Here is a 13,924-nt window from a genome sequence, read left to right as displayed (position 1 = left end):
TATTAAGGGTGCACAGCATCACGAATGATGTACATTACATAGGCTACAACTCCAGGTAGCTGGTTGGTTTGACCCTATACACACATAGCCTGCTCCATACGGGATGCCAGGATATTGGTCCCAACGTCTTCTGTCCATCTTCTTCCATGTCGGGATCTTCTTCTTTCGTCAGCAAAATACAAAGCTTTGAATTGGCAAATTAGTTACATACAAAATTCATTATTTCACAGTTCTACAGTGCACCTGGTACAAAGGACATCAGTGAGGTGGCTACTTTAGAGGTTGCAATAACTCCTCAAGACCACATGAACCCCTATTCCTTTCTCAGACACGTCAGCGCCTACCCAACATTCCCACCCAAGGAATACATGTGTTACCTTCTCCACTGGCACCTCAGAGCACAAATTGCATGAACTGGTGGTGGGAGCAGTCAGTCCCTGTTCTCTGATCTGTGGAGTCTTTTTATCCACGCCACTGTGCCACACTGCACCCCTTTGCCAATGGGGAAAGTAAATTGCCAAGAATGGAGGCAATAACCCCTGTGCGCATTAAGTTTGCAAAATTGCGCAGCGTTCATAACCCATCAAAAGAGCTGCATGCCCTGGCATATACACCAGGAAAGTGGTGTAAAAGCAGGCGTCACTGCTGTTATCCGTCATCTGTCACTGGAAACAAGCCCACAGAATGGCTAAAATTCAAAAATGCCCCTAAATACAGTTTCCTAATCATGGGCAGCCTTCAAAATGCTGTGTTGGTGCTAAATTCAGTTATTTTCCCCAGTGAATTATTAAAAGGAGAGTGTGCTGGAATCATGGATCCTCCAGGCAGTCAGAGGATTCCAGGCAGCACAGCCTGACAGCTGCCTAAAGAAATTGTCTGTCAAACTTTGCTTAAAAGTATTTCTGTGCCCTGAAAAGTTGCAAAATCCACTATTTCAAGTATGTTGGTGAAATGCTAATTTTTTTAAAATGGTTAAATCCTTTATTCTTTGTACTTATATTTTATATGTGGACTGAAAAGATGTTAATGTTGGAACCAAGTTTGAAGCCAATCCACATGTGAATTCTGATCTGACAGGGCCTGGTCTGGGAAAACTCCCTTGAGAACAGGAAGACTAATGGCTGTTAATGGGTCACACATAATCCCAGCAAGCCTCTTAAAGGGGTTGCATTAGACTTCGTCTGCTGACTGACCAAAGAACAAAGGACATGCTGAGAATTGGCCTCTGCCAGGAGGAGCAGGATGTAGGGGAGGTTTCTCAGTGAACTTCAAAGGACTGGCCATCTGCTCACTTTGGGAAGCAAGAAAAAAAACCTGGACTGGATTTTGAATAGAAATTACTTGTTTTTGCTTCAGAACTTTATGACATTTAACATGACAGCCAAAATAGGTAGACAAGTGAAAAATACAAACTTATAAATCGGAAATCATGCTAGACAGTTGAAGATGTGGTAGGAGATTTTACTACATAAGGAACCAAAGATACACTAAAACAATGATTGTTACAAACATATTAATGTTGCAAGCTTAAAATTGTATGTACACGATCCACTGATCAGCGCCCAGAGGTGTATCAAATTAGAAATGATGAATCCAAAGTGTTCTGGGTAAAATTGATAAAAATCCGTAAAATGAGCAATACAGCTCTCACAAAGATGGAAATTGGATGTAAATGTAGACAATCAAATGTGGAAAAATATGTGTCTAATTTGGTGAGGGTGCATAATGGAAAAAATATACATTTGTGCAAAAGTATGTTTTGGGTAAAAATCCAGGTGGGAGTTCCCAAAATCCTGTCATAAAATGACAGCCCTGTTTAAACTGCCAACCAAATGAAGCGCACGCCTGTAGCCACTCACAGATAGGGGGGGTGTGTTCTGAAGTTCTGCCCATGCCATCAAATTTGTAATAGATAAATATAGAGAGGGCACTACACATATGCACTCTACACTCTGCTTCCAGAAAACCCTGCATCCAGAACCCATCCAGATGTCCGCGCAGCACCTGATATTCAGAACTCTTCATTTTGTAGCTGACTCCAGAATTCTTTGAGAGATCCAGATTTCCTTGCAGAATCCAGACTCTAGCATTGCAAAATTATTGCTAGCCTGACCCAATTGCAAAAATCCCAAACCTAAATGGATTTAATTTTAATATAGCTTGGCTGGCTACCATTAGGCTTGCCCGCTGAAAACGTGTATCTGGCTATCTACCTCGTCCAGTCACCAGAAGGGGCCCTTCCAAATCCAGTCTGAGGTGCAGTCCAAACTTGACCAGAACCGCACTGCCGACCCAAATCCCTCCAAAGGTGCCTGTTTGCCGGTGGACCTGCCCAATCCATGACCAAAACTGACGGTCCAATTTAATAACTTATTCTGTGAGTATTAATAGGAAGAAAAGTGACCCTAATATATCTGCATTGTCTGATCCCTATCTCAAACTCATCCCATCTCTAATTCAGAACCATCGTCTTGCTAGAACTATTTTTGCGCTGATTTCTTTTCTCATCTGAAGTAGAGTATCCACAGCAGGCGGGTTACGCTGATCACGTGACTGTAAGATCCATCAGTGGTATTCTCTTTTTCATAGTCATAATCTATTGTAATCAACCCATCTGTCTTTTCAAAGTGCATTTCTGTTTTCCATTCTCACGCCTATTTTACAAAAATGACCTTTACCAAAACCTCTATAACGCCCTCAGTTATTATGATAGAAACGAGATTTCAACTCCTACTTGTACCTAACATCCTTAGCTATCCATAGAACTCAAAACCGCATTGCAAAACAGTGCGATTCTCCCCTTATAGCGAATATCGCGCAAGTAAAAGTTTGCCGCGAATTACAATTCTGAAAGGTTTTTACACGTGTGAATTAGCTTTAAACTGCTTCCAACTTGGATTTTGAGATTTCAAATGTTTTCTTTGGACTAAACCATTGTTCGTGATTGTGTGCAACTCTGCAAAGCGCTCCCATAGGAATTTATAATAATGAAAGTGTTTTTGACCACATTTGGTGTTTTTGCTCAGTCAATTCTAAAGACAATTTCAAAGCCATCCTGACAGCTGAAAAGTCAATGCCGTTGTTCTCTTGTGTTTGAAGGGGCAAGGGGGGAGTGATATTCTGTTTGATTTGTGCTATTCCTGAATACCTGCTCTCTCCTCACATCTATTCATTGCCTATTGGGGGGTTGAGAGGTGTTGCAGGGGGAACCTCTAACCATAGTGCCATCTATACCAAACCGACACAAAAGTATTACTTTCTGCGCCGCATTTGTTTTATGCTCATTCCTCGATTCCCAGTGTATTAAAGATATTATTCAATGTTTTGTCACCCCATTGGTAATTGCTGTTCATCTATTAAAATATATTATGATTGCATATTAAATACATAAATAAATATTTACCTTTGCAAACTAGCCTGATTCCTGGTTCAGTGTGACGGGGGGGTCTCATGTGAAGGGTGTGGTATATCGTTTAGAATATCAAATTTATAGACAAAAATAATAAGGGCTTCAATTGCGCACTACATGCTGGGCGAGACTTGGTTGTGTGCCGGATTGAAATCACTTACAGATCTTCCTGATCGATTGGTCCTTTACAGTTTTGTGGTCAGGAGTATTAGGTTGGTCAATGTATTCAAATGTTTGTCTGGAGCGTGGGGGTCTCGGCCCACTATAACTTAGAGATCTGGACTGGTGAAGACCTGGAGCCCTCACACCTCTTCTTGTGGGATTGCTCTTCAAAGATTCATTCGGGCCTCTCTTGGCCTTGATGGGCACATTCCTTCTGGGTTACATGCACTACTAATGAGATGCAATTAAGGCCTTTGTGGGTGTGTAAAGTAACCTTCTGCAAAGCTGCCAGGGCTGCGAATGAAAATCGCACGCACACCCTTCTAACTCTCTGGACTAACTGTAAGCATACTAACATAGCCATGGCACTAGGCCTCAATTTCAAAATGGTGCCTACCTTCTAAAATAGATTCCAATTCACTCACTTTTCTGCTACAATCTAGCCTCTATGAATAGACCCCCAAAATCCCTTTGGTCTCCCAATTCTCTGCAACTTTTCCTTCGACAATGGCCTTGTCATGAATCGCAGCGGGGCCTGGGACTTTCTCCCCTGCTTCCCAACAATAGTAATGCATGTGCAGTCAAACCAATGTTCCTGGAGGGAAGTGAAAAGAGTCCCCCACGGTGGCAAGTAAGTTTCATGAAGGCAGTATCTAGTGCAATGCAGTTGTGGTGTTTTGCATAGTTGTGTGTTGACCTTAAGATGTTAATGTTGTTAATGTTGGGGTGCTAATCCAACTGACAGGAGTGTGTATACAATAAAAACACTGTCGACAATTGGATCTGAGTAATGTAAAATTATGAATAAAGGAAATGTATTTACATGAAATGTATTCCTCACTTTATTTTAAAATTCTATACTTTATTTCATTTTTTGTAGTTCCTTCCTTTTGGGGACTGATAAATTCAGGCTGGAATCTTTGTGCTGTGGGAAAACGACAGTCTCCCATCAATATAAAAACCAGCCATATGATCTACGACCCATTCTTAACTCCACTGCGCATTAATACGGGTGGAAGGAAGGTGAGTGGAAATTGTTATATGTATGAAGTTGTCTCTGAAAACCTGCAAGTAGAGTAAGTATGTTGATATTAAAGATCTGTACACTATGCACTGTGAGCTTGAGCATATTGGTATTTTTAAAATGTCTCCTTTATATTCTTTACAATTAAAATATTTACTTTAACATTTAAAAAAAGAAAAATACCCTTTGAAGATTGTTTTATACTCATGGTTGCTGTTATCTTTTTAGAAGGACATGTTTAGTTGACTGTACATAATTACTACCAATGTGAATACATTTAGATGTGTATGTGAAATGAAACAGTCTTTAGCTACCAAATTCCTGTAAGGTTGTCACACAGGAAGACAGCCAACTTAGTCACTTATGGCGTCATATTGTAAAATACATAGGGTATCAATAATGAATGGCCTCACAGATGCTTCTTGATATTCATATTTCCCCAAAACAAAAAGCAATGTATCACATATTAGTACATTGTAATGCTACGATATGTACAATTTGAATATACACTTTGTAATCTACTGAACGGAGAATGCATGCAATTGAATTCCCTGTGTTTTTTCGATGTAGGGTGTATTTGGCCACATATTGTATACATCCTTGATCGAGATTCACAACAATTCTGAGGTCTGAGCCAAAGGATTGTTTTAGTGATGTGGTACATACATATATTAAGGTCCAATTTGAAAGTACTTAATTGCTTTGCCATGCTATTACAACTTTCCTATGCAATAGCTCCATCAACTCTTCACTTTTCAACCACTTACAACACTGGTTACAGGGTCCCGTACTTTCAAATCCAAGAATGTTTTGTCCTTGTTGATCAGTTTTGCTCTTCTCTATTTTTTGTACTACTTCCTCTATTATGAAGGGGCCCTGGTAAGAGGTTGCTCTAAAGTTGGCCATTGTTGTGGTAAGGATACCAAGGCTTAGGACTGTTCTGAGAACTGGAAAGAAGAAACATTCTGTCATCACTCTCCAAGTATGATACATATCCATGTACTGTCCAGGTTTGTCCATTTCTGTATGCTAATTCTGTCATCTCCACACTCAGGAACTATAGTTCACAAGCTCTTCCTCTGGTGTCAACAGATTTGGCGTTGTGCTGGGGTCCTGTCCCATGGAGGCACAAACATATCTATTCGCTATTGATAAACTCTGTTTATGGTGTCTCTATTTTGGTGAATCTCTTATTATTGTAATTTGTTCAATAGTTAATTCACGTAGCAGTAGATATTAAGACACTTAGGTGGCTTTATGTGTGATGTCAATGTGTTTGTTGGAGCTAAGGCACTGTGTGTCCAACCCAAACAGGTTTGATCAACGTTTTCTGATCACCTGAATTTCACGTGATTGTAAATTGGATGACTCGCCAAACCTTTTCATTGATTTGGCTCATAAAGGTTTGAGAAAGATGTTCATGTTCGCATTAACTGAAGGCCCTAAATCAAGTCCCACTGACCAGAGTGGGCTTGGTCAAACACTCACAAGGCAATAGGTTGTTTTTTCAAGCCTTCCCCTCTCCTTGCGCTAGAAACAGAAAGACAATGCTTTTCTTTTTTATCACAAAGCTTGCTCTCACTAACAATGGAAGACACATACTAGGTCCATGCGGTAGAAATAGGAATCTATTTCTAGTGGTATCCAGTGATAATGTTGCCGGGAAAAGGCCGCCAAGTGGCGACATTTTTCTAAAAATGCACCCTCCAGAAAATCAAACACTTTCCCCAAATAGTGTAGGATTGGAGGTAATCATATATAATTATACCCCTCCTAGAATATTTGGGGAAGGAATTTTAGGGGGTAGTGAAAAAGTCAACTACCTGATGACTTTTTCCCAGCCAGATTATCACATGGAACCTTTCTAGTCTGACATCAGTCTGTTGTTGAAATAAAATATATTTAGCTTTTTTATAGAAAGGCCTATCCTTGAATAACTGTTTTCTTTTTCTAGGTCAGATGGGTGTTGTGCTAGAAATTGAAAAATAATGCCAAACACAATATTTAGTAGAATTAAGTAGTAAATTTTCATGGGGCTTTAGAATTCCACAGTCCACATGGCGTAGCAGAACCCGAAGTTACCTGCAAAAAATCATTAGTCCTTGAATCCCTACAGGTGTCATCTGTGGATATCCACAAAAGATATTATTACTATTAAATCAGTATGAACTTAATAGATGCGTATATATATCTGTAAAGAAAACGTTGTTAAAGTGACGTTATGGTTACAAGTAAATCCTAAAAATCCCAGAAATTCATCAGTTATGGTAAGCAACCATAACTTGCGCCACCACCGTGCACTGCTAAGACGAGCACCCAGGGCATCATACATGACATCACAAATATCATTGATGACATCACTGATGCAATTCTAGACAAGTTGTTTTTGTTCACTAACAGTGACAATTTCAAACATTGAAAAGGTGATCTATATTGATAGACATTAACCTTCTCGTATGTTCCTAAAGTACTTTCCTTACAGTTTGATCTGAGCTCATGGTGCAAATAGATGGGCCAATAGGTAGGCCTCAAAAACACAATTTATTTGTGTACATGATGATCAGCTCTAATGTTATTGTCATTTTCTGGTGATGTTGTTTCTTTCCTCCTTACTGGAGTTTCACTGTATGTGCCTCAGATGTGTATGCATTGTAGCTTTGCATATGTATAGTTTGTACTAACACACGTGTGTTTTTTGTAGTGAGCCTTGCATAACTAGCTATTAATTCCTTTCAGGTTTAATGTTGGTCAACATTTTGATAGGTTTGCATTTATTATTTTACTGCCCAATATTATCATATTAAAAATATTGTACTTCTATGGTGAATACTGCAGCCATTGCTTATGTGTATGTATGATTAGGTTCCTGTATTAACAACAACACTCCAATATAATGTCCTGTTGAGATGAGTACATTCTTTAATACATTCGGTAGTTCATGATAGGTTTCCCAAACACCCCTGACATCGTGTTACCAACATTGTAAACACAACCCCTTGTAGGGACTTTTCATCAAAATAAATTTCATTTGTGATGTCATCTTTGTCCTGAGTGTTAGTCTTGCCAGTGCACGGTGGTGGCTTGAGTTATCGTTGCTTATCTTACCATAACTGGTGAATTTCTGGGGGTTTTCAGTTTTACTTGTGACCATAATGTCCACTTAACAAAGTATTGTCACTGAATTCCATAGGTTTCTATGAGTGCAAATGTTTCATGATGTTACATCACTGTATATAAGTTATTAACAAACATATTTTTTGCAACGCATACTGATGTGTGTCGTTATCAGCAGCGAATCCTGGGAATGCAAGTTGTGGTTGAATTGTCTAGGGCATGAGGCTCGATCATAACCCCGGCACCACCAAACCACCCTTGTTATCCATTGCGCCTACCCTGCATCCTAGTTCAGTGTCCACTATACCCTCATCATTTGATCAATGGCCAGTGCTCATGGCTTGCAGCCATGGCCCGTTTCCACAATCCATGGGGCATGGGCTTTGGCCATGCCGCATTCCCCAATAGGTAAATCAAAGAAGACATTTGTCCTTGCAGAGGGCCAGGCCCACTGTCCAGGCATCAAAGTTATATCACTATGTTTTGTACTTATTTTTGACATTTTCAAAAAAGTTAAACACAGGACAGATTTGCAAAAGCATGCTTTCAGGTCCTTGCTGATGCTCCTCACGCATGTATGCTGCAATCCAGTCCAGCACTTCGGGCTGCAGCCGCAAACAGAATGTATTTCCCCATTTAAACTTCAGGCTTCGGCTGGGCTGCATGCCCCAATAAGTAAATCAGAGTAAGCATTTGTTGTACTTACATTTTGGCACTTTGGAAAAATAAAGCACAAGACCGATTTGAAAAACCATACTTTGAGGTCCTAGCTGATGCTCCTCTGGAATGTTTGCTGCAGCCCTGCCCAGCCCTTGGGGCTGAAGCCACAAGCAGCATTTTATTTCCCATTCAAACCTATCCCGATTTTCAAAAACATTACCACATAGGCGGACCCTGGGAACCATGCCCACTTTAACCCCATTGCCAGACCCTCGTGGGCATGGCCAGTAGCCAGAATGTCTGGTTCATGCCCATGGCCACAGCCTATAACTCAGTCACCAACGGGATATCACTTTTTTGTACCTACATTGTGACACTGTGTGAAAATGTACGTACAATAATAGTCATATAACTTAGCCCCCACTTGACAAAATCCATTCAGACTATGAACAAACATTCAGACTTTGAAGATTGGGTCTAAAACGTTTGTGAAGATTTGTCAAACGGCACCAAATGTATAAGCCTTTCAAATATTTTGGGACCCCCCGCTTGGTGAAACAACACCAAACCTTGCAGAACCATTCCAGGTCAGGTCCAAAATGAGATTGCAAAATTCCATGCAGTTTCATTGAATGGTGCCAACGTTATAAGCCATCCATAAACTGCTTTTGACCGACCTTGTAATGAAGAAATATGCATGAATGTACCATAATATCTGAGATGTTCGCGGGCATCGTAGAAGGAAAAACACCTGTTTTTTGGCTTTTATGGCCATATCCCATCCCATCCTTATCACCCCTCACCTGTTTCATAGTTTGACACGTGCAATGTTGTATTTTTTAATGATTACATTGCCTCGATGTGGATCTCCAGAATTGTTTAGGATCCCCCTATGACTTTGCCCCCATGTACAAAAGAGCACCAAAGGACACCAAACTTCACATAATCATTCTGAAGGGGGATTATACCTTTTTTGCAAAGTTTGGTGAGGATTCATCAAACAGCGCCAAAGTTATAAGCAGCCCAAAAAGGGCTCTTTCTATGAGTTGAGCAACTTAACCATAATTACAGAGCCGCTACTACAGGCCCTGTTATATACACATGTATATTGCACGTTGTTGCTTAAATGTATGATAATGATTTAACTTGTGTTTTATTAAATTCATGTATAGTTGGGACTTATTGACAACTGTTACATGACATTTTATATGTATATAGTTTTATGGCTAATACTGGAATAAACCTAATACATATAAAGAGCATATAATATTTACTAGTTCAACTTAAGTCTTACTTTGCATTTTCCAATTAATTTCAAGTATTTCTTTTTAATATATGTAGCACTACTGTTACCTTCAAGTTTAAACTCATTTAGAAGCATGTCGTTAAATCAATATTCAAAACAAGGTTCTCAAATAGAGCTGAACACTATTGCATGTAGATGTTTTCATAAGATAGATGGGTAGATAAGATCCCCACATGGGGCAGGTAGTCCTCTAACCTAAACATCCCTGACCCAGGATGAGGGAGCACAGAAAAGCAAAGAGACAGAGGTAAGAGAGGGAGAGAGACAGAAAAAGAAAAGAAAAAAACTGCTAACCGAACTCTAAACTTTCGTCATACCACTCCCATACAGAAAACCAGACAACCACCTCTCTGCACAGCAATCCACATGGAATTCACCACATTGCAACAACAGACTAACACCACATAACCCAACACAACAGCACATGAGAGTTCGCACAGACTCAGCGAACGGTGCAAACCGAACTGAAGCTGCCAGCACAACATCACTAATCTCACTTTCCTATTCCCAACTACACCCTACTAACTCTCCATAAACCCTCTTTTTTCCACACTCTCCTTTTCAGATCCGGCAGTGTTTCTGGGGACAACTTCAGTGGTGACGGTGTGCAGTACAAATACCTTTAACATTAACAACATAAGACACTATAGACCTTCTCTAACTCAGTAGCAGTATGTCACTGAAAAGTATACTTTTCTATTATTATTGAGTAATTTTTCGGTGACACACTGCTACAGAATCACAGGAGAAGGTCTATATTTGTATAATGTTGTCAATCCTAGTGGCGACCTTCCTCGTTCATTCCCTAGAGTCTCCCTTTTGCATTAGTGTGTAGATGTTTTCAAGCATAAGCATTGCACTATTTAACATTCAACTTGTGATGAACTTGTAATGAAGTTAATAAATACCAGAAAAATATCATACTTGCAATACTGTCCACACCACATAGATTACGTGTTGTAATAAACAATGCCTTTATGATATAGGTTGTGCAAAATTGCTTCAAAAAATAAAAGTTGTTCTTAACAATCAATAAATACTGTTCCTGTAACAAATGTCTGTCTCTTTTGTTGTATTATAGAAAGGTAATGTGATATCTCCAGGCTTTTTTTTTCCAGTCTAGTAATCTATTAATCTATTAGAAAGCAGGTCAGGTAACTGCAGATTGGTCCACTGATTAACTGCTTTTTAGCTCAGCAGATAGTCAAAAGATAAAGACCGCAAATGAAGCCTGGGAGAGTAAAATAATCATGCCACATAGCAACAACTAATGAGGAGAGCACTTTACTGAGTGATTGCACTGAAATGAAAGACTATTAATATGCATTAACATATGCCGAATAGGTCGTTTGCCGCCAGTAATTCTCGGTCATGGCCCATACTAATGGCCATGATGTACGCTGATTTGTTTATCCCGATTTGCTAAAATACGGTGTGTGGAATCTCTTCAAAAGCTTCGGGGATGACATTGTTGACATAGTGGAACATATGTTTAGCTGTTAGATGGTTCAGGGAATTTCTTAGACGTATCTTTAATTGCCTCCACAATTATGCTTTGAAAAAAGCAGAACCACTTCGATTTGATCATGGGGTACTCCTGTAATCTAGGCAATATATATATTCATTGTAAGGCTGCATTCCAATTTAGTTTAGAGAAGTGGACTGTGAAGATTTGTTTTTTTTAATTAAAAGGGTACGCGTTTGTAATGCAATTTTTTTTTTATATTTGAACAAAGTATTCTGCAACCATCAAGGTTGACCTCTCCAAGGCAGTTTTCCAATGGCCGCTCTTTTTCTGTTCGAGAGCTTGGACATTGTGTAAATTGAGCAATAATGCAAGAGTCTGCAGTCTGTACTGGTTAAAAAAAGTCTGTGGCTCCGATACCATTTGAGGGTATTATTGCTATTAGCACCTGGCTCCGAGTACTAAAGCATTTAATTCCAGGTAAACCGGTTTCGATGTGGAGTACAACAGAATAAAAACTGCATTTCGCGCTGTGAAACACTTGTGTATAGGCGCGTTATAAATGCCATATCATATCATATATCATATTCAAAGATGACCACCATGGAAAGAGCCAAGGGAGCTCAAGAAAGAGCCCCTTCCCTGTGTATATGGTGGCTGAGCAGCAAGGGAGTGACAGGATTGACAGGATTTTGGGAAGGGTTTTCTTGGAGTGAAAAAAGTGGGAGAGGAGTGGATGGTGGCACTGCACAAAGCTCAGAATGTAGGCTTGTATTGGTTGATAAGGCCAGTATTTGGAACGTTATGATTGGATGAGATGCCTGCTGTCAATGCTAATACAATGGATGTGGGGACTGGAATTTATGTCATGCTGTGTAGTGTCCCAAACATGTAGCCATGTGGGCACCTCAGTGTTATGTTGAGGGCGGCCACCCGTGCCTCGGGTGGCCCACACGCACTCACAGCAGGCATGCACACGCATACATCAACGGAGACACGGGACGCACTGGTGATATTTGCGCGTCCCGGCGGCAACTGCCGTGGTGCGCAGTTTATTTAACGTGCGCATGCGCGGGGCCCGAAACGAGGCTCGCGCATGCGCGCACAAACTAACTGGGACGTCACACTCAGAAAAATATCCTACGTGAATTCATGTAGGGTAAAAGATGCAGTTCATGTTCAGTCTGTAGGAAGCATGTGCAAGGTTTTGTACAAAGAGAGAAAAGACCCCATCAGGCTGACCTTTTTCTTTCTTCGAATCCTTTATAGACTCGGGATTGGGAGGAGGGGGAAAGGGTCGTTTCTGGAGAGGGAAAGGGTCTATACAACGAGGGTTGGTGCAGTTTACACCCAGTAAGGATAAGCAACAATACCCTATTCTGCATTACTTGCTCATAGCACTCCATGTTATGCGTTTTCTGAAGAGCAGGTGAGTAACATTTACCCTGGTTATATGCTAACAGAAAGGCCCTTCGAAGACTTCTGATGGCTCTCTTGGTTGCCATCTTGTCTCCCTCGTTCTACTCAGGTTAATGCTGTACAAGTGATCACTAGAGTGACAATCATAGTCATCATAAATTACTGTCTTTTTTCATTCTTCCACCTAAATCTATAGGTCTCAGCAAGATTTTAGGTGAATGCAAAGTCTCTCTATATGTCATTTTTCTGGGCAAATCGAACTGTGAACACCCATCTTCCCAGCTATAGAGATGGGTGATGGTGGCATGAAGAGAGATGTATTAAGTTGCTGCGCATTGATCCATTGCATGGTGGTGCTTGAAAATCCTGTGTTTGCAAACTCCCAAATTGGCACTTCATGCCAACGCTAGAGCCCGATGTAAGGGCCTTCTTAGTTAGAAGTTGGTGCAGACCCACCAGATCAACTCACAGCTCTACTGCACTCTCTCCAACTCACACCGGGGACAATGCATATAACCACCATTGCACACAAACCATACACCTAACCATAGACGAGGTCCCCCACTTACAATCACAAACCCACTTAAACACACGTGCTCTCACACACGCACATCATCATACCCACACAAAGGAAAGAACAACGGCATTATGAAGGAGTGCTGCTTTAATTCAACCAACCACAACTGCAGGAAGCGAGTTCGTAGATATAGAGATTGTGTTCTACTTGCATGGGCCAGAAGCTTCCCTGATTCTGTTGCTGGGGGTATCCTTGCCCTTTTTCTCAGAGGTACAATTTTTCAGGTACAACCAGCATATCTCTGCCTTTGTTCCACCTGTCTGATGTGGTAACACCCAGCTGTGTGAAGTCTGCAATTAGGCTCAGTGTCACCTTTAGTACCCTTGTGTGTGGACCTAACAATTCGATTAATAGCCATTAAAGTGATTCCCAGCCTGGCTGTGCTAAAAGGGCACCATAAATCCAAAGCTCAAGCACCCTGAAAATCGGTGCATTGCCCAATCAAGTCACAACTCTGTATCAGGCCCGATGGTCACTATGAGGTCTCCACACACACATAGCATTGCCGACTTGTTACTCCCTCCCGTATGGTGTTAAAAGAGGAGTGTGGTCTCCGGATTATTTGTAGACTCCCACAGAAAACAATATTTTACCACTTTGACAATTTGATCAGTTGTATGGCCTCTGTCAACACACAGAATTTCCTCTAAAACGGTTACATAGTGTGTGCTCACAAAGTATTTTGGTTCCATACATTTTTGGCTTACTGCACTAAAACCCAGACTCATTTAAAAGTGGAAAAGGTCGCTTTAATGTGACAGGCCAAAGCTTACAATTCAAAATGCTTA

At 40.6% G+C, this 13,924-nt stretch overlaps 1 protein-coding gene across 1 annotated transcript in view; it reads left to right on the top strand.

Moving 5' to 3' along the window:
* CA10 (carbonic anhydrase 10) overlaps nucleotides 1–13,924 on the top strand; it is a 1,133,169-nt gene that overhangs the window by 341,338 nt on the left and 777,907 nt on the right. The window contains exon 3 of the mRNA XM_069654920.1: nucleotides 4,452–4,594. Within this exon, the coding sequence (XP_069511021.1) occupies nucleotides 4,452–4,594 (143 nt within the window). The remainder of the gene's footprint in view (nucleotides 1–4,451; nucleotides 4,595–13,924) is intronic.

This window comes from Ambystoma mexicanum, chromosome 3q (assembly GCF_040938575.1).
Source record: "Ambystoma mexicanum isolate Mex_15411 chromosome 3q, UKY_AmexF1_1, whole genome shotgun sequence".
In the NCBI taxonomy this organism is placed as follows: Eukaryota; Metazoa; Chordata; class Amphibia; order Caudata; family Ambystomatidae; genus Ambystoma; species Ambystoma mexicanum.
The sequence above is the reverse complement of the archived record's forward strand: the minus strand, read 5'-3'. Positions and strand labels throughout refer to the sequence as shown.